Genomic DNA, 21333 nt, shown 5'->3' with positions numbered 1-21333 from the left:
TCATATCGAACGCATTTTCAGATATCTAGCAGATTTTTCCGGGGTTTCGAGCAGTTGCGGGCTTTTTTCAAAAACAGCTGGCATCTCTGGTTGACTGTCAAAAATTAAATAGCCCATAATTTGTTGTTCTTTTACTTCGCCATTCATACATGCCGCATATTTTTTCGTCTAAATTTATTTGGTATTGTACGAGTTATAAAGACATAAGGTACACAAATATACAAAAAGTTATTCAGTATAAATTTAAAGTACTAACCGAAAAATCTAACTTTAGTTAGAAACATGGCTGGTCTCGCAGCGGCTGCCGGAATCTTATCAGTGAGGATTGTCGGTCAACAATCGAGCATTACAGGCCGATCCCTGTTACATACAACTGCAGTAAGACACCGTAGAAAACCACGCTGGTTGGGTACCGCAAAAAGTAAACTATTTCGTGTACCAGAACGACAGAAACAATCTGAGGAAGAGCGTGCTGAATTAAAACGATTGCACAACAATTATCATACACAAATGAAAGCTGTAAGGCGCTTCCTGACGGACGAAGTTGAAGCCTTTAAGCTTGTGTCTCGTGCTGGAATGGTTTTACAAACACCAGAGGAGGAAGCAGCTGAGTGGGAGCAAGCGCAGAAAATCAGTGAAGAGTGGAACCGAAAAATTGCAGAAGAGCGCGATCGACGCCTTGCGGCTGAGCGCGAAGCAAAAGAAAAGTACATCCTGGAACGTTTAGTTGCTAAAGAACAGCGCGAACAAGAAAAGTCTGAACAGATCGAGGAACGTGTTCGTTTGGCGAAAGAAGAGTCAAAAAGTTTTATCACTAGAGACAACATCGATCAAGCTATCGAGAATGCACTGGTGCAGCCAATCAGCTATAATTTTTCATTAGATTTGGATGGAAACATCCGTCGAGATAATGAGAACCAACAAGATCAGCAAGATAAAAATTCCTAAATCGCAAAGCTTTAGGCTGTGTAGTTAAACATATTAAATGAAAATTTGTTTTAAATGAATATTGATAATTTATTTTCTGAACAGATGTTCCCAGTCCGGCGATGCATTTAATTTGGCTTTGATGGTTGCTAGGTCTATAATGTTCCCACTACGCTCTGCTGTGTTGGTGTTGATCGACACTAGTTCCTGCAGAAAACCACTGTCCATTCCTAACGTAAGATCGAACAGTGTGTTTCCGAGTAAAAGTTTAACTTTGCCAGAGCGGTATCGCAGTACCTTTCCGACGTAACCCTCCTCTAGTTCTCTAACCGTACACCGCGGAGGTTCGAGTCCATTTTGATTGCCGATATCCTGTGTAGTTTGTTGGTCTTGCCCCTTTTTAGGATCAATGTCCGTTCGACCGGGTAACGCATCCGGTAGTTGCAGCAGAAAAAAATTACTATGATCTACTTGGTTAGATTTGATTGAATCGAGCAGTTCTCTAACTTCCGCCTTCGGCACCATTGCCTCATCTTTAATCTCTGTCTTTAGGGTGGCAGGTTTAAATCTATAGTCCACTGGAAATAAAATATATATTACAGTAAAAGGATTGTTGGCATTTCTATTAATGAAATACGAAAGCAAAATCACTCACAGTTTTCCAATTTGACCGGCATATTTGCTTCATTACCGTGCTTTTTGGAATCTTCCCCCGTATCTTCATCAAGTTCTCCAAAGAGATCGTGGATCCTCTTCCGTTCTTCTTCCGGATCTATCTTAATTTCAGTCCGGAAGACAGGCTTTCGGATTGCTTCGCCTGGCTCTTTCGATGACGAATTATTATACTTTTCACTTCTTGACTTTTGAAGTGTTCGTTGGGCCAAACCTTCCGAGAAAATTCCGGATGTCTGAATTAAAGAACCTTTACCTGATTTGGCTCTGGAATCTTTGTTTCGTTCAGTCTTGACACGTTGTTTCGTTCCGGTGGAGGCAGTTTTTACGTTGCTACAACAAATATTATTTTTGAAAACAAGATTTTATTTCTCTTAACTGTGAATAAAACTTACGTATCCTTATTACGAACGGCATTCAAATTAGGCGTGTATACCTTTTTGTTAGCCGCCGGTTTAGGAGTGCGTCCATTAGTCAAACCCCCGAGCGTAAGATCTCTGGGGACCCGAAAGGAGGTCAATCTTTCGGTTTTAACACTGATTGCAGCAGCGTGTTGTGTCCCCAGTGGTGAGGGTGCAGTTGTAATCGTGGCATTACCTCGTGCCTTCAAACCGGGTTCCTGCTTGATTTTGATGGTTGATTCCATGTTGTTACCAGTGATTCCTAAAATCCGTACATTGGGTTATTAAAACACGATTTATGTATCAGATTCGCATGCACATTTTTAATAAGTGAAAAGGAGTTAATGTTGAGTCGATTTAATATCGTTTTGGTGTTGGGAAATAACGATAGAGCGACAAACTAAAGGTAAAAATAAAAGCCAAAAAGAAAATAAAACTCAAAACGAAATGTCAAAATAAGTTTTCAACACGCTTGTGAGAAGTAACATGTAAACTGAATTGTTTTTACCTATTTTAAATATTTGCTTTTGCCATCACGCACATTTTAACAATTACATATGAGAGTTTACGTAGGTGCGATTTCTTTTAACACCGTCAGCGCGAATATGAAATAGTGCTTCGACAGATTTATTAACTATTTCCGAGTCTTGTACCTTTGAAAATTCAATTCGAAATCGACCATTTCTAGTTTTTACAAATTCGATACTGTCACTGCAATTATCGCATTATCGACCTTATTAAAATCGATATAATATCAACTTCTGTAAACAACCCTGACAATCAAAAATGAAAAAATATGACGCTTTACGTTTTCTTTCCCATGGTATTGTGAAATGGTTGCAGTGAATAAATAATAACCTGTGCTAGAAATTCGTAACCCTGGTGTCATTCAGTCTTCGCCACTTATTCACGTGATTTTTCTTTCATTTCTTTGTTTAATTTTGTATATTAGTATGCATACTCGAACAATTTCCACTTCGCAAAGTTGTAGCTACTACAATCAATAATTTCCCTCTCGCAGAAGGGGGAAATATAGAGAAAACATCCGGAATCGGTAAGGTTAGTAAATTTTACATGCTAAAGAAATGTGATATCTCGACCTATGCAATAATCCTGTGACCTGTGCAATAATATAAATCGATCTTGCATTTGTGTTCTAACCTATAAAGATATCCTTTCCAACTGGAATTTTCATGTTATCTCCGTTTCGTACAGTAAACAATGGAACACAGTTATTCGCGAGACGTTCGCCCCATGGAAAACAGCCAGACGGCCACGACACGGACACTGATGGTGCACCGGCCACCTCAGTGTCCCTCATGTCACACCCACTCACACGATGAACGTATTGACCTCGAGGAGTCCTACAATCCACCAATTCCATCATATAATGAGGAAAGCGCCAAGATTGCGATGCAGGAGAGCGAGAATGTAACGAAACAAATTCGTAACACCAATTCGGAAGATGTTGATTGGGAGGAAAAAATAAGCAAGTTAGTATTTTAATACTTTGATTGTGATGGTATGTTCTATGAGACAATATTTTTTGTTGCAGGATCGGCTGGTCCGTCCAGCAAATTCGCCTGTTTAGTAAGGTTAGTAAACTGCTTGATATGGATCGGCTGGCACGATTGACCATTGCTGACAAACAACATGAACCTGTGCATCGGAGAATGGTAATTGACAAATCCGTTGGTCGTTTGCGTCAAGCTTTGGCGGGTGTCGCGTGGGATCCCCGTTTGACACAGTGGTTGCATGGTTTGTTGATGGAAAGCCTATCTCCAAGCTACTTAGCCGCTTATGTAGATATTCTGCAAACGCTTAAAGCCAAACTACCGAATTTGGTGGACAAAATGGTTTTCGGTAGACCATTGAACATCAACCAAGAACTTTTGGGTCCAGTCTTGAAAAAACCATGGGAACCGGTCGTGGCACACAAAAATCGTAAACTTCCGGGACAACCATTTATTGTAGTTGTGCCTTCAGGACCAAATATGACAGCGCCAAGCACTCGATTGCAGAAATGGTTTTCCTTGTTTGCCACGATGGCATCTGTAATACCGATTACGATGCCTCCCCAGAGTGCGCTGGCCAAGCACACTATTCAGAGTGTTTCCGAACAAATGGTGGCGATAACACGAACCAAAATTCAAGATGTTCGCCAGGAAGCACCCAACCGACCCATTATTCTTGTTGGTTTTAATGCTGGAGCAGCGTTGGCCATTCAAATTGGGCTGGTAGAAACCGTGAGCTGTATTGTTTGTTTGGGTTTCGCATATAACACCGTCAATGGTCCCCGAAGAGGTCAAGATGATCACATTACTGATATTACGGCGCCGGTGTTGTTTGTGATTGGACAATTTTCCGCCCGAACTAGGTACATATTAATTTCTACTCTGCAGCTTTGACTCAAAAGTAATTTACATACTAAAAAAAATCTTTATTACAGCCAAGAAGAAATTGAGTTTTTGCGCGAAAAAATGGTTGCTCAGACATCCCTGGTTGTTGTGGGCTCGGCAGACGATTGCTTACGTGTGTGCAAATCGAAACGTAAAATTGAGGGAGTCACACAATCAATGGTGGACAACATGGTAATGGATGAGGTGGCAGAGTTTGCTACTAACAGCTTACTGGACCCACCACGCCCGAAACAGACCATTAAGGATCCTAATGGCCAAAAGTCTAATCTACTCCTATCGAATACCAGTACTAACTTGGCGGCTACCGGAGGACCAGCTATCGGTGCTTTGCCACCACCGGCACCAGCACCGCTTCCGCAATCTGTCACAAGTAATGCAGCTAGTAACGGACCGGTCGGCCCTGGTCGAAAACGAAAGACAAGTGTATCGGCAGACCATAACGAGCAATTCAAGATTGCACGGAACAGTAAGCCGGCCAAAAAGACAGCCAAAACTGCAAAGCAGCTGCGTGCCGAGAATTTATTACTGCAGCAAAATCAACAAGCTATCGATGCAGCCGTTCAAAGCATTCTTCCCGATACCGAGAAGGTAATGTTTTTCATGTTTTGCTAGTTTTTAAAGTACAATAGAATCAACCATGTAACTTTTCTTTGCTTACAGAAAAATTTTGACACACCCGTAAAGAAAACTGTACCTTCCTTAACCAATTATCAGATTTCTAGCAACGGAGGCAACACTTTGGATATTCGCAGTACTACCAGCCCACAAGTTGTTTCTGGTCTAGCCAGTTCTCCAATTGTATTGCCAATGATTAAACGGGATACAACCGTACAGACATCTTCACATCCTACTCAGCAGATTTCATCGCCTCCGGCCATCACATCCAACATAAAAGTTATTCCTGCAAACCAATTTATTCAGCTAAAGCCTTCTGGATCAACGCAAAAGTTTTTCACCATCAAATCTTCACCAAAGCCTGTCGTATCCGTTATACCCAAGCAACAAGGACAAACAACAACTCCTAGTCCAGTGATGAAACATACGACCCCTACTTCATTGATTTCTCAGCCACAATCGTTTAGTCCTACGAAGTTCACAATCGTTCGCAATGCGGGCGGAATGTCCGGTACGTCCACTCCGATTGGATATCCAATGAAATCAACCAAATCTCCTACTACCCCAGATTTATCCAACACAAACATATTTGATATACCGATTGTATTTGCGGATAATGATGGCAATATACAAGATGGTTCCTCGCAGCACAAAAGCATGGAAATATCAAGAACTCCACCGAATATCGTTACAATTTCGCCAGCACTTACCAGCCCCTCAACATTGAAACCGGACCCTCTTAATCGAATTATCACGCTGCAGCCCACTATCAAACCCAACAAAGTGGTTGTCATCAACAAAAACAACATCAAACAAGTTCCAGCCAACGTTTTATCATCAGTGACTTCTACTAAATCAAGCACAGCAACACCAACCGGTGTCAAATATGCTAAGGTGGTCCTATCGAATCCTCTAACAAAAGCAACCATTACACCAGTGTCCAACACGACGGGTCCGAAAAATCTCTCTCAAATTATGGTCGGTGGAAAAGTGGAAGTTCTTAACAATACCCTCGTTAAGTCTGCTACTCCACCAACCTCTGCTGCCGGTGCCATACAACAGCCACAGAAGTTTCAACCAATCATTATAAACGTCGACCCGAACAAAACGACTACCATGAAAAATTTCGTCCGTGTCGGAGAAACACAAATTCGCCCGATCGGAACCAGTCTCACTACAGCAACATCTATTGGCACTTCGCCAGCCACAGTAACGATTCGAAGTTCTAATTCTGCAGCCACTCAACTTACTCCCGGTGTTCCTGGAACAAACACCATTCTCATAAAAACCAACTCGCTATCGCAACTGGCAACTACAACCAGTCGGAAGCCAGCCATTCTAAACCGAAACATTACTCTGCGGAAAATTACCCCAATCCCGCAACCATCTACGAGCCAGGGACCGGTTGTCACGTCCATAGCTATCACACCTACCGTAGTGAGTCAACTACAGGCGCAAAAGCCAAAACCACGCTAAGATGCTTCTGTATGGAAAAAGATTCTTTTTTTTTGCTGTAAAAATAAGAGTTCCTGCCCATGGACGATAACCAGTGCAGTGAGTACATAGTTATATTGTTATTTCGACTGTCATAGTGAACTCAGTGTGTCTCATTATTGCAATTAGCAATTTATTTAAGCAATTATTGCAGACCATTAAGCGTAAGTTTGCACATATTTCAAAATAATGGGATCGATCTCAGTCTGCTGCATGATGCGTTGCTGCGTATAACAATAGTTTTCATAAATAGCTACACTTTCGGCACTAACCGTCGGCATTGAGATATTCTCTGACGTCTTCGTAAGTCTCTCGTCGTTGTTGAAACAAATTTCATTATTTTGTAAAACAATTCCTCCGGGTTGAGACTGAGTGTGAATGTTTGTATGAAGCTGATAATGCTGTTCTGGTTTCACACCAGCATACAACTGAGGATTACAGATTCGATTCATGTGAACGTATTTCTGATACCTGCAAAAAAAAAACCAATTAGAGAAAAATTAAAAGAAAAATCAATCCAGCCATCCATACTTAATCATGTCAGCCTTTTTTGGAGTATGGATTTCGAAACCATAGACGTCTACCGTCATTGGAAACATACTGTTAATTGTAACAGGATCCTCGGCTCGGCTGCTGTTGGCGCTACTATTGGCTGCCGTATTGCGAATGCTCCGGTCATCGTCCTCCGAGTCTGAATCATCATCCAAACTAGAAGATGAGCTGTTAGTAGAGCTGGTGGACGATTGTCCGCTCAGTGAGGGATTTTTTATGGCCGCTGTTTCTCGACGCCGGGTCGGTTCGAAAGGACTGTAATTGGTACGGAAGGTGGGCACAAAGTTGCGAGCCAAATGGCTTAGCTGAAATGCAATATTTTCTTCGAAGGATGTCAGCTTAAAATCATAGTAAAAGTTTGAATAGTAATCAATTATTTCAGCATCAGTTGAGTGAATTTTGATCAGCTCGTTGACAACTCGATTGTTGTCGCTAGTTGAGTATGGGAGCTGTTTCATGACGAATCGTCGAACCCATTGCGTTAACGGTATCGGTGAAATTTTCCGGATCACATCAAAACGCGAGTTGTGGATATAGAAATCGGTTTCCAAATCCCAAATGTGGGTTGATTTCGTAACTTCCGATTCTGATGGAATGTAGTAACCCAGAAAGAGATTGATGCTGTGTTGTTTTTCAGTATCACTGAAAGTGTTGCTACAGTATCGACTTAATGTTTGTATAATATCGTTTCCTTGGGAGGCCCAGGCTGCCGTTTTCCGATACGTTTTTATTCGATGCACAAGTTGAGAGCCACCATATTGAAGAGCAAGTGTATCACCATGGTCCTCATATAAATTCTCCAGCATGGTCACACAATCAGATTCAAACTCGAGCTTTCTTTCCTTCAAAAACCCTAACTCGTACAACTGATAAGCTAATGCACATTTGCCAATTGCAAACTGCGCAGTATTTGTACGGTCTAAACAATCTACACAATTAGTACGTACGAGCCCCGTTTGCTGAGTAGTCATTTCTTCGTCCAGGAAAAACATGCCCGTTTGTTGAATTACGCTCTCCGCATATTTAGCCAAACTTTCCATCACTTTTCCTGTACCACGACTTTTCCTTGCCATGTCAAAATCAATGTACCTGATACGGAAGTGCGGTGGAAGAAATTGATTGAGATAGTCCACGCTCCCGACCATTTCATCGCTCAATACGCTTTCGTGGCGCCTTTTTTCGCGCTTCTTCACTAAATTCAGAATAATGATTGGTGCTCCATAATGAAACATTAGCCGCTCATAATGTTTGCCTGACGTTTCTCCATACGGGTCGGACAAGTCTAGAGCTATCTGTGGTTTGGGAACCATTTTGCTCACATCTTGTGACCAGTGCGATGGGACAGATCCACGCAACTGAGTGTAACTGCACATGCGAGTACCGTCTAGTACGATTTGCTCTGTTTCAACTTCATTGGCAACATCACCGAAGTAATTTGCACCGCGCTTTAAAAATCTGTCAAAAAATTACATAAGACGAAATTATATTCATGAATAAACTGATTTCATGAAACATGTATTCAATAATATACGCATGCAATGTACGTTTCTACAGCGACATACATACCTAGTTCCGGCAAATCGTGTGCTTCTCCTTGCAATCAAGCACACATAAATTGGCCTGCCAAAAATGCTAATACTAGACTGGCTGATGAACCCATGTATAACCTCTAGCTTCCAATCTTTGTGTAAAACCATATCCATCGGTTTTAACAGATAGGCGTTCCACACAAACCGATCGCGGGATACCCCTCGAAAGGCATAGGTGGTCCTTTCACCTGTAACGTTTTTCCACTCAAGTGGCTCATCGTGCTCTATGTCACACTGCGACCCGACAAATCTCGGTGCCGAAAGGTTATATTGTAGACTGCGTGTAAGGTCATAACTGTAGCTGAAATAGAAGTTGCTCTTCAAGTCCACATTACAGAACATTTTTACATAACGCTGTTCCAAAGGGTGCACTTGTTTTCCAGCCGCTGTTTCGTTAACCCGAATCATTGCCGTATCCTTGATAGTGTAGATTATGTGCTTGCCAATAAAAGCACAACGAGTACGTTTGGTCACAAGAATCAGGTAGTAACCTTCCAAAAACTTGACAAAACCTAGCACTCCATAAGCGCTAATTGATCGAATGAAGGACCGAGACTGGACAAACTTTCGAATGTCCGATTTCTTAAGCTCGCTAGCATCCTCATGAATAGTTAGCTCCACGGACCGCCGATCCACTTCTAGCAGACGAAAGCGGGTTTCTTTGCTATTACTTCCCACGAGATACAATTTCTAAAATTTGTAAATAGTGAGCAGATATTAAAAGAAACAAGCTGTTACTTACCGATTTGGTTTCGAATAAAGCTACTTTTTGAATTGAGCTTATTAACGGAAAGAATCTCGTATTTGAATTCATTATAACAAGTTAAATTTCGTTTAAACTCTCGAGAAATAATAATAATTACTTCAGATAAAATTTACAGAACTTTATTCGTTGTACGAAGTTGTTTATAAACATTCTCTGATGTGACATCTCTAGGAATACCGTCACAAAGTGTGAACTCGGAACAAGAAACTACATTTTGAAAAACCGCAAGCCAAACATGTGCTGAAGCGCAAACTCTGAGTAAATCCAAAAAGAAAAGTCGAAATCATCTCGTCCATTGTTAATGTTCTTGCCGATTAACAACATTTTTTTCTAGATATAATAGCAAAGGAACCCCGTCTTCAAAATCGTTTGTTTTTCGCTTTTACCTGTGTTCTTTCTCGTTTGCTGCAAATACGAAAACTCGTTATAAATAGTTATTTTTCTTCGTTATTTCCATAGATAATTAGGTCTTAAAGCTCTGATTTTTATGTATCAGCTGAAAGAGTGTAATTTCCTAAGCAAAACGTAATTTTCAAAAAATGTTTATCATTGTTTTTCGATTTTTAAATGAAGAATAAACTGCTCGAAATGTCTTGAATGACAGTTCGTCTATATACCGTACATGGGCGAACTGTCATTTAGAGCATTTCGTGCAGTTTTTTATTCTTCATTAAAAAATCGAAGGACAACGATAAATAATTTTGAAAAATTACGTTTTACTCGAAAAATGCATCTCTTTCAAATGATATATAAAAACTTAGCTTTAGGACCCAATTGAGTCCTAAAGTTTCACACGGTTTTCTGCAGAGGGGATTCACTGCTGTCAAATTTCATATATGTGTGTGTTATCGCAGATCAACTCTGGTCCATGACGTTTGTTGGTCCATGACGTTTGTAACTATGAACAATAATGGGGGAAAAATGTGAATAGTTAAACAACATTCATGAAAGTTTTCCGCGGTTTCTCGAGTTTCGATTGAAAACATTCCAATTCTATAATATTTCACATCGATCAATTTCATGACCAAAAGGAACAAAAACCAAAACAAACACCATGTTGCCGAATATGTTGGTTACACGATTTTTGACAGATAGATCCCCCCTGGTTTTCTGATTATTATATATCAGCCGAAAGAGTGCAATTATTTTCTGAGCAGAACATGATTTTTCGAAAATGTTCATCGTTGCTCTTCAATTTTTGAATGAAAAATAAAAAACTACTCGAAATTCCTTAAATAACAGTTCTCCTGTATACCCTACATGGCCGAACTGTCATTTAAGACATTCCGAGCAGTTTTTAATTGGGTTGTTTAACTATATCAGTTTTTTATATCATCTGAAAGATATGCATTTTCTAAGTAAAACGTGATTTGAAATTTTTTTTCTATCGTTGTCCTTCGCTTTTTAAATCACGATTTGAAACTGCTCGCAATCGCTACAATGACAGTTCGCTCATATACCAACTGTCATTGTAGCGATTTAGAGCGAATTTTTATTCTTCATTTAAAAATCGAAGGATAATGATATAAAGTTTTAAAAAATCACGTGTTACTCAGAAAATTACACTCTTTCAGATGATATATAAAAATCGGAAATCCGTGAATAGCTAAACAACCCAATTCTTCATTAAAAAATCGAAGGAAAATGATAAATATTTTCTAAAAATCACGTTTTGCTCAGAAAACGCGTCTTTTTCAAAAGATTTATAACAACGATAAAAACCTCTAGCCCCTTATCCAGCCATTCCTATCCCTCCTATTCCGACCTCCACGCGGTACCAGCTGGGTGGGATACGAGCAACCAAGGGAAGATCGGGTAACCAACCCTGGTGGGAACTTGTTCGTATGTGACAGGGAAGGAAGGCTCTTTTGAGTTTCCGAGCGTCTGTCCTCCATGTTAGGAACAAAACGGCGTCTGTACTCCAGATTAGAGGCGGCCGATTACCGTCCTCGTGCAAATGTTGGACTTTAAACAGTGTTGTACACGATGGTCCTCCGGCGAGACAGGGGGTTGGTGCGCAGGACTTACGAGTCGCTACCGTAAAACACTCACAAGTAATGAACGACGAACAAAGAAATTCGGACTGGAACAATCGGCACAGACCCATGCGACGAAAACGGACTAACGATTGGAAACTCGGGACGTGGAAATGCCAGTCTCTCAATTTCCAAGGGAGCAGACGAGTGCTTTCCGAAGTATTGAAACCCCGCAGGATCGACGTCATAGCGCTGCAGAAGTGTACTGGAAGGGCTCAATGGTACGTACGTTCCGGGATGGTCATGTCATCTATCAGAGCTGCGGCAACACACATGAGCTGGGAACAGCTTTTAAAGTGATGGGCGAGATGCGAAAACCTGTGATTGGGTGACGGCCAATCAGCCCTCGAATGTGCAGGTTGAAGTTCAAGGGCCGTTTCTTCAACATCAGCATCATAAACGTGTACAGCCCTCATCTGGGAAGTACCGAAGACGACAAGCATGAACTCTACGCGCAGTTGGAGCGTGAGTACGACCACTGCCCAAAACATGATATCAAGATCGTCATGGGGGATTTCAACGCTCAGATCGGCCAGGAGGAGGAATACAAATCGGTGATTGGAAGGTTCAGCGCATACCAGTTGCCCAACGAAATGGGTCTGAGACCTATCGTCTTTGCCGCCTACAAGAACATGGCCGTGCGTAGTACGTACGTACAACCTCCTACACCAGTACACCTGGAGGACTCCAAATCAGACTCCGTTGTTAACAACATTCGGTACTGACGCTCGCCTCGGTTAGATCTCGCGCGACTGAAGCAGCCTAACGTCGCCAAAAACTTCATTCGAAGCTGCGCTGCCGGAAGAGGACCAGCTGGAGGAACAGTAGCGAAGAACGTCATCGGGCATGTGGGACGAACTCAACGAAATGAGTGGTTTGACGACGAATGTAGGTGGGCGATGAATGAGCCCCAGCGGCTAAGAAGCGCAGTGCCACGCGTCAGAACGTGGAAAGAAATAGACAGAACAAGATGCAGCGAACCCAAAACTTCCGGGAGAAAAAGCGCCACTTAGAGGAGGAGTAGTTTGCGGAGCTGGAACAGCTGCATCATTCTCAGGAAACGCGAAAGTTCTACCGAAAGCTCAACGCATCCCGCAAAGGCTTTGTGCCGCGAGCCGAAATGTGCCGGAATAATGATGGTAGTATTCTGACGGACGATCGTGAGGTGACCGAAAGGTGGAAGCAGTATTTCGACGAACACCTGAATGGCGCCCAGGCAGGAGACCATGGCGGCGGAGAAAACGATCCCACTGGTGCGACAAATGTAGAAGACGTGCCAGCCCCAACGATAGGTGAAGTTAAGGATGCCATCAAGCAGCTAAAAAACAATAAATCGGCTTCGACAGGGTGATGGTCTCTCCTGCCTGCTATTCAACTGCTTTACAGGGTGTAATGAATCGGGCGGACATCAACACGCGGGGTACGATTTCCAAAAAATCCAGTCAATTCGTTTACTTTGCATTGTCGGCAGAACAACTGCGGCAGTAGCAGAACAATACACCGGACTAAAACGGGAAGCAGTGAGGATTGGGTTATAGATAAATGCAACTAAAATGAAGTATATGCTAGCCGGCGAAACCGAAGCCGATCGACAACGCCTAGGCAGTAGCATTACGATCGACAGCGATGAGTTCGAAGTAGTCGACGAGTTTGTCTATCTTGGTTCACTGGTAACCGAGGACAATGATACCAGCCGTGAGATCCGGAGGCGTACCTACGAGTGTTCGGAGTTTCCGAACGACGGGTACTAAGGACGATCTTTGGTGGCGTGCAGGAGAACGGAATCTGGAGGCAGAGAATGAATCATGACGCAGCGCAGCGAGCAGGATGGTAGACCAGGTGGAGCGAGATCTGGCGGAGACTACACGGTGTCCAAAGGATTGGAGAGCAACAGCCAATAACAAAGTGAATTGGAGAAACTTTGTTTATCAGGCTATGTCATGACGGAATACCAAATAAATAAATAAATAATAGGTGTGGAAAAAGAAGACACTTGTCTGTATTAGTAGCGAAAAATATGCAAAAAACCACGTGCTTTTGGTTTGTGAGTGTGACGTAGATCTCCAAAAACAAGCAAATGCCATTTGGAATTGTATTTCGCATTGTTTATTAACACAGGAAGGCTTTTCCAGCCGTAAACTATCGTAGCTTGTTAAAAATTCTTGAAAAATGTACCGAACATTGATTTTTGGATATTGTTTCTGAAGTACAGTCGTCGTTCGCTAACTGCAACATGTTTACATTGCAGTTATCGAATGCCGTTCGATAACTGCAACACTTGACACATGCCAAAATTTAGAGGAGGGTCCGTCACTACCATTTTTGTTTTCAATGATGTCGAAATGTATTTTTTTTAATGAAGTGCATAGTCGCAAAAAATAACAGAAAACTAAAATAGGTAAGCTTTTTGATTAATCAATTTGATAGTCATATTTCCGCATCATAATTTATTGCGTTTTAGTAACTACTTTACATAACCAATATGTAGGCGAAGATAAAGTTCATCACTACAGAAGACCATTTTACGAGACGTTTCTGAACTCAATTCATGAATGAAATTTTGACAGAAAGCTCGGAACCGCTGACATAACGCAAGTAAAAGCAACATCAATGTCAGCGGGATCCGTGACGTGAAAGCTAGCCAAAAAATGCACAAGGAATTTTTTTTTCTCTTATAATAACTACGGAAAGTGAACCACATAACATGGTGATTTGGCTTCATTGAGATCTATAATCTCCCATCTAGAATGAAGAGACAACAAGTAAACGGAATCGAAAAAAATCGAGAAAAATAAAAAGTCCTTTTGAAATGTTTCTAGAGATTCAACAATTTTCATTTTCGAATGCATTTAGAATCCCCCCGCGAGATTTGTCACTTCAATGTCAAATATGACTTTGACTTCAGATTTGACGGATTGCGGTCCGATAACTGCAAAGTTGTTGCAGTTATCGGTCTTGCAGTCAAAAAGCGTTGCAGTTAAAAGACTTGCAGTTATCGAACGGCGACTGTGCTACATCATCAATGTTGACAAAATAAGGGCCCTTTGAACCTGAGATTAAAACCATCTCCGTACCTTTCTATATTCCATTGAAGCGATAGCGCTATCATCAGTTCTTCTATTTGCCGCATGGATATGACAGTGATTTGCTAGTGACACAGGGTGCTACGTTATTTCAATCTAAAATGACATTGCTGGACTACTCAATTTTGTTTTGTTTTGCCGGCAGAAGTGGTTTTTGGTTTTCCTCATAATATCAATAATCATATTCGGTGAGTATGAGATGCGATGCCTTAAAAAAAGGACTATTAATTTCATATATTTTTTCAAAGATTATGTTTACCTTGCACGCTTTACGCCACTCGGCAGTACGACCAACAGTCCCACAATGGACCTCGAGTCGAAACTTTTGGGGCTGGGTCAACATGATGTTCAACCGAGTTGACGAAAAGCGCCTAAAACTAGTTGGACCGGATCGTTTGTGTGCTGAGTGGCTGCTGCGTAATGGAGCAAAAGTGAAGTTTTTAAATGCATCGCATGTACAAGAGCACTATAATCTACTCCCGGATGAAAGCGTCCGAACTTTGGTGGAAGAGCTGGACGGTACAGAATCGGGCATAATGCACATTGGATTTGACCACTTGAAGGGTTTGAAACACTTGCGAAAAATAAAGCTACACAAGTGCGTCTACTTACAGGATCAAGCCTTGGCTAAGCTGATATTGGTGGCCGATACACTCGAAGATCTGGAGGTATCGAGCTGTAAAAACATATCGGATCATGGATTACTTTGCTTGAAGGATCTGAAGAAATTGAAACAATTAGTGACTTACGAGTTGCCGTATGTTAAAAATTTAAGTGACGTTGAAAAGCAACTGAAGCAGGCGCTTCCTGAATGTAAAATGAACCTTAGGCCTTAGCAAAAATTTCAGAATGCTCGAAACTATAAATTTGCTTATAAACGTAACTTCTAGTCTTTTTTATGTTTCATAGTAATTATATTTACAATGTTGACGCTATCATTGAAATATATTTGTAATATTTCTTTGAATATCACAGCAATATTTCCCCGAGATTTGTTCCGCACACTAATAGTCGCCAATCGCAAAGTTTGTGTGCAATAAGCAGAACGAATTCCGACTGTGCTTTTATATTCATACCTAGTAAGAATGCTTTTTAAATCTGATGAACACTTCTGCGCTCCATATTATTGCTTCATGGATGTTATTCGCCTGAATTGTAGCGAAATGCCCTGCATACCTATCCCATAACAATAAATTTAAAAAACCTGGCAGTTATAAGAAAAATCTACTTTAATAGTTAACTGTATGACATTATGGAACAACTCGACTTTTTTCCATTTTGATGATTTTACGAGATTATTACGAGACCATATTGAGTTTGAGAATAGATCTATTTTTCGTTAAAAAATAGGACTTTAACCAATTTCACACAAATTCTAAGCTAAACAAAGATAAGGTTTTTGTGATATTCACTCTTGTTTTGGTGTTTTGTGAGGAAAAAATCGGATAATTTCACCAACAACTTCATTAGTGTTCCCCTTTTTGCTTGCAGATTGTACATACATGTTTTTTTTGTTTTTAGTTTCGTTAATAATACCTCAACATTTGATAGCCAGTTTTTTTTTTTTTGGTTTACCTAAATTACACGACTTTCATACACCTATCACTTTGTAAGGATTGTTGTATGTTTATATTTTATATATATCTTGCTTTCTGTAAAATTTGTCGTCACGTGTATACAATTATTGTTTTTTGTTCTGATTATTGTGATAAGATTTTCTATCTGGTTATATTCCTTGTGTAGATCTCATATGTAAATATTTGGTCATAGTTTGATTATTTATCCTAAAAATATTGTTTTATTATACTCAGGCGTACGCGTTTCAACGCATCCATTTACACGTTACTGTTTGGCGTTTTCTACAATGTAAAGCTTTGATTAAAGGTTCTCTATCATACCCCAAATATCATTGTGTACGGTAAAACAATCAACTTCACTTTAATGTACGATGGACAATTTTCGCCCTGTAAGAAAATATTTCTCTTTTTATTGATATTTGATTTTTCATAAATTTACTAACATACACATCTGACATGTACCTATTATTTACTCGCTATATAGCAACCTACCGCAGTTATGGTTAGATTAGGAAAGCGGGTAATGTACTTCACCCAATTTGTGAAATTGCTATGCGTATGAATGCTAGTGAGTTTAATTATTTTCGTATAAGGTCAATAGAGAGTTGTGTATTGATTCCATTACTGCATAAGTTACTTAAAATTTCTACGGATTCCTTAATGTGTGACCCCATACCAGCCTATTAGTGAGTACAATTAAAAATGTCGCTACCCAAGTTGTTACAAAAGAGGTTAAATTTTAGTTTAAGATAGAATTTCACATGAGTTTTGTTTGCATATTATGCCATATTCCAATGCGTTTTTTGCTTCGCTGATTAATCTGATCGGTTATACATTTCCAGGAGACGTTAGTAGTTATTGTCTAGTTCACAATAACACGGCGCAAATAGGTCCGAATTTTTCTATATTCTTTGCATTAGTATGACATAAATTTGGCAAAATCGATTATAAGTATTTGTTTTGTGGTGGACATAAATACACTGATGTTTGATTATTCCATTCAATTGAGAATAATCGTAGTAATTAGCGATTAAACAAGCGTATAAATCAAGTTTTTGTGATAAGTTACTTAGATAGAGAGTACCTGTACAACGCATTTTGATTGAATCAGCAATTCATGGATGTGTGTATGTGTGATGTTTGTGTGTATTAGGGAAGAGTCAAATAATTTTGTATAATTTTCACGGATTCACGTTAGGTTGTTTTTAGTTTCTGGTTATGGTTAGCTCACATTTTCGACATAGGAAGCATGTCATTTTAAAATGTGATCAACAGTTTTCAATTTTACATATCGATAATAGCGTTTTAAAGCTGCTTTCAGTTTATCCCGATCAACTAAGATTTATTAATATTTTTTCGGTTTGTTGTTCTCTATTGCTACAACGTGTATAGATTTTTGTTACTCGTATTGCTAGTTTTGCGTTGCATCTCATAAAATTGATGATAAACAGCAAAATTCGCAGCCATTCGAATTTTGCATGCGCATCATCGAAAAAAAAGATGTAAATTTTTATTGTTACGATGTTGTTCCTAGTAGTGTGTGTATATAGATACTAAGCTTGCTTTACATGTTAATGTTAGTGAATGAGACAACGAGCGGATATTTACATGTTTACTGCACGAAATAGTTCTCATATGATTAGTTCCGAAGGATATATGTGACATAATTTTGTGTTAACAGTCAAATATATGTGTAGCTCAACTTAGTGTATGATAGGTATGCTGAGACGATCTAGTTTGTACAAAGAAGAGTGATCATCGTTTCCGGCTTTTTTCGAAAAAGTTCATCGTTGCTCTTCAATTTTTGAATGAAAAACAAAAAACTACTCGAAATTCCTTAAATAACAGTTCTCCTGTATACCCTACATGGGCGAACTGTCATTTAAGACATTCCGAGCAGTTTTTAATTGGGTTGTTCAACTATATCAGTTTTTTATATCATCTGAAAGATATGCATTTTCTAAGTAAAACTGCTCGAAATCGCTACAATGACAGTTCGCCCATATACCAACTGTCATTGTAGCGATTTAGAGCGAATTTTTATTCTTCATTTAAAAATCGAAGGATAATGATATAAAGTTTAAAAAAATCACGTGTTGCTCAGAAAATTACACTCTTTCAGATGGTATATAAAAATCGGAAATCCGTGAATAGCTAAACAACCCAATTCTTCATTAAAAAATCGAAGGAAAATGATAAATATTTTCTAAAAATCACGTTTTGCTCAGAAAACGCGTCTTTTTCAAAAGATTTATAACAACGATAAAAACCTCTAGCCTCTTATCCAGCCACTCCTATCCCTCCTATCCCGACCTTCACGCGGTGCCAGCTGGGTGGGATACGAGCAACCAAGGGAAGATCGGGTAACCAACCCTGGTGGGAACTTGTTCGTATGTGACAGGGAAGGAAGGCTCTTTTGAGTTTCCGAGCGTCTGTCCTCCATGTTAGGAACAAAACGGCGTCTGTACTCCAGATTAGAGGCGGCCGATTACCGTCCTCGTGCAAATGTTGGACTTTAAACAGTGTTGTTCACGATGGTCTTCCGGCGAGACAGGGGGTTGGTGCGCAGGACTTACAAGTCGCCACCGTAAAACACTCACAAGTAATGAACGACGAACAAAGAAATTCGGACTGGAACAATCGGCACAGACCCATGCGACGAAAACGGACTAACGATTGGAAACTCGGGACGTGGAAATGCCAGTCTCTCAATTTCCAAGGGAGCAGACGAGTGCTTTCCGAAGTATTGAAACCCCGCAGGATCGACGTCATAGCGCTGCAGAAGTGTACTGGAAGGGCTCAATGGTACGTACGTTCCGGGATGGTCATGTCATCTATCAGAGCTGCGGCAACACACATGAGCTGGGAACAGCTTTTATAGTGATGGGCGAGATGTGAAAACCTGTGATTGGGTGACGGCCAATCAGCCCTCGAATGTGCAGGTTGAAGCTCAAGGGCCGTTTCTTCAACATCAGTATCATAAACGTGTACAGCCCTAATCTCGGAAGTACCGAAGACGACAAGCATGAACTCTACGCGCAGTTGGAGCGTGAGTACGACCACTGCCCAAAACATGATATCAAGATCGTCATGGGGGATTTCAACGCTCAGATCGGCCAGGAGGAGGAATACAAATCGGTGATTGGAAGGTTCAGCGCATACCAGTTGCCCAACGAAATGGGTCTGAGACCTATCGTCTTTGCCGCCTACAAGAACATGGCCGTGCGTAGTACGTACGTACAACCTCCTACACCAGTACACCTGGAGGACTCCAAATCAGACTCCGTTGTTAACAACATTCGGTACTGACGCCCGCCTCGGTTAGATCTCGCGCGACTGAAGCAGCCTAACGTCGCCAAAAACTTCATTCGAAGCTGCGCTCTCGGAAGAGGACCAGCTGGAGGAACAGTAGCGAAGAACGTCATCGGGCATGTGGGACGAACTCAACGAAATGAGTGGTTTGACGACGAATGTAGGTGGGCGATGAATGAGCCCCAGCGGCTAAGAAGCGCAGTGCCACGCGTCAGAACGTGGAAAGAAATAGACAGAACAAGATGCAGCGAACCCAAATCTTCCGGGAGAACAAGCGCCACTTGGAGGAGGAGTAGTTTGCGGAGCTGGAACAGCTGCATCATTCTCAGGAAACGCGAAAGTTCTACCGAAAGCTCAACGCATCCCGCAAAGGCTTTGTGCCGCGAGCCGAAATGTGCCGGAATAATGATGGTAGTATTCTGACGGACGATCGTGAGGTGACCGAAAGGTGGAAGCAGCATTTCGACGAACACCTGAATGGCGCCCAGGCAGGAGACCATGGCGACGGAGAAAACGATCCCACTGGTGCGACAAATGTAGAAGACGTGCCAGTCCCAACGATAGGTGAAGTTAAGGATGCCATCAAGCAGCTAAAAAACAATAAATCGGCTTCGACAGGGTGATGGTCTCTCCTGCCTGCTATTCAACATTGCTTTACAGGGTGTAATGAATCGAGCGGACATCAACACGCGGGGTACGATTTCCAAAAAATCCAGTCAATTCGTTTACTTTGCTGATGACATGGACATTGTCGGCAGAACAACTGCGGCAGTGGCAGAACAATACACCAGACTAAAACGGGAAGCAGTGAGGATTGGGTTATAGATAAATACAACTAAAATGAAGTATATGCTAGCCGGCGAAACCGAAGCCGATCGACAACGCCTAGGCAGTAGCATCACGATCGACAGCGATGAGTTCGAAGTAGTCGACGAGTTTGTCTATCTTGGTTCACTGGTAACCGAGGACAATGATACCAGCCGTGAGATCCGGAGGCGTACCTACGAGTGTTCGGAGTTTCCGAACGACGGGTACTAAGGACGATCTTTGGTGGCGTGCAGGAGAACGGAATCTGGAGGCAGAGAATGAATCATGACGCAGCGCAGCGAGCAGGATGGTAGACCAGGTGGAGCGAGATCTGGCGGAGACTACACGGTGTCCAAAGGATTGGAGAGCAACAGCCAATAACAAAGTGAATTGGAGAAACTTTGTTTATCAGGCTATGTCATGACGGAATACCAAATAAATAAATAAATAATAGGTGTGGAAAAAGAAGACACTTGTCTGTATTAGTAGCGAAAAATATGCAAAAAACCACGTGCTTTTGGTTTGTGAGTGTGACGTAGATCTCCAAAAACAAGCAAATGCCATTTGGAATTGTATTTCGCATTGTTTATCAACACAGGAAGGCTTTTCCAGCCGTAAACTATCGTAGCTTGTTAAAAATTCTTGAAAAATGTACCGAACATTGATTTTTGGATATTGTTTCTGAAGTACAGTCGTCGTTCGCTAACTGCAACATGTTTACATTGCAGTTATCGAATGCCGTTCGATAACTGCAACACTTGACACATGCCAAAATTTAGAGGGGGGTCCGTCACTACCATTTTTGTTTTCAATGATGTCGAAATGTATTTTTTTAATGAAGTGCATAGTAGCAAAAAATAGCAGAAAACTGAAATAGGTAAGCTTTTTGATTAATCAATTTGATAGTCATATTTCCGCATCATAATTTATTGCGTTTTAGTAACTACTTTACATAACCAATATGTAGGCGAAGATAAAGTTCATCACTACAGAAGACCATTTTACGAGACGTTTCTGAACTCAATTCATGAATGAAATTTTGACAGAAAGTTCGGAACCGCTGACATAACGCAAGTAAAAGC

The 21333-nt window shown here is 41.0% G+C and overlaps 5 protein-coding genes across 6 annotated transcripts; 3 read left to right on the top strand and 2 right to left on the bottom strand.

Moving 5' to 3' along the window:
* Positions 1-84: 84 nt before the first annotated feature.
* LOC129727853 (probable 28S ribosomal protein S26, mitochondrial) lies at positions 85-1007 on the top strand. The gene is made up of 2 exons (XM_055686086.1): positions 85-208; positions 275-1007. Exon 2 carries the CDS (start codon positions 283-285, stop codon positions 946-948), a length of 666 nt encoding a protein of 221 aa, XP_055542061.1. The 5' UTR covers positions 85-208; positions 275-282; the 3' UTR covers positions 949-1007.
* On the bottom strand, positions 993-2459 carry LOC129727852 (DNA-directed RNA polymerase III subunit RPC4). Its single transcript, XM_055686084.1, has 4 exons — positions 2320-2459; positions 1995-2262; positions 1583-1932; positions 993-1505 (listed from the first exon to the last, which is right to left on the bottom strand). Exons 2-4 carry the CDS (start codon positions 2243-2245, stop codon positions 1018-1020), a joined length of 1089 nt encoding a protein of 362 aa, XP_055542059.1. The 5' UTR covers positions 2246-2262; positions 2320-2459; the 3' UTR covers positions 993-1017.
* A 314-nt stretch (positions 2460-2773) lies between these two features.
* LOC129730394 (KAT8 regulatory NSL complex subunit 3) lies at positions 2774-6596 on the top strand. Of its 2 annotated transcripts, none has more exons than XM_055689700.1 (5): positions 2774-3054; positions 3216-3493; positions 3556-4377; positions 4450-5008; positions 5081-6596. In XM_055689700.1, exons 2-5 carry the CDS (start codon positions 3222-3224, stop codon positions 6509-6511), a joined length of 3084 nt encoding a protein of 1027 aa, XP_055545675.1. In that variant the 5' UTR covers positions 2774-3054; positions 3216-3221; the 3' UTR covers positions 6512-6596. The 2 variants fall into 2 exon arrangements, with proteins under 2 accessions (XP_055545675.1, XP_055545674.1); XM_055689699.1 differs by having other exon boundaries at positions 2774-3059.
* A 49-nt stretch (positions 6597-6645) lies between these two features.
* Positions 6646-9954, bottom strand: LOC129730395 (polyphosphoinositide phosphatase). Its single transcript, XM_055689701.1, has 4 exons — positions 9413-9954; positions 8648-9360; positions 7061-8536; positions 6646-7000 (listed from the first exon to the last, which is right to left on the bottom strand). The coding sequence occupies exons 1-4, from the start codon at positions 9482-9484 to the stop codon at positions 6688-6690; spliced, it is 2574 nt and encodes an 857-aa protein (XP_055545676.1). The 5' UTR covers positions 9485-9954; the 3' UTR covers positions 6646-6687.
* A 4675-nt stretch (positions 9955-14629) lies between these two features.
* On the top strand, positions 14630-15499 carry LOC129730367 (ATP synthase subunit s, mitochondrial-like). The gene is made up of 2 exons (XM_055689653.1): positions 14630-14743; positions 14804-15499. The coding sequence occupies exon 2, from the start codon at positions 14807-14809 to the stop codon at positions 15389-15391; it is 585 nt and encodes a 194-aa protein (XP_055545628.1). The 5' UTR covers positions 14630-14743; positions 14804-14806; the 3' UTR covers positions 15392-15499.
* The last annotated feature ends 5834 nt before the right edge of the window (positions 15500-21333 follow it).

The sequence above is a fragment of the Wyeomyia smithii genome, chromosome 3, assembly GCF_029784165.1.
Source record: "Wyeomyia smithii strain HCP4-BCI-WySm-NY-G18 chromosome 3, ASM2978416v1, whole genome shotgun sequence".
Classification (NCBI taxonomy): Eukaryota; Metazoa; Arthropoda; class Insecta; order Diptera; family Culicidae; genus Wyeomyia; species Wyeomyia smithii.
The sequence above is the reverse complement of the archived record's forward strand: the minus strand, read 5'-3'. Positions and strand labels throughout refer to the sequence as shown.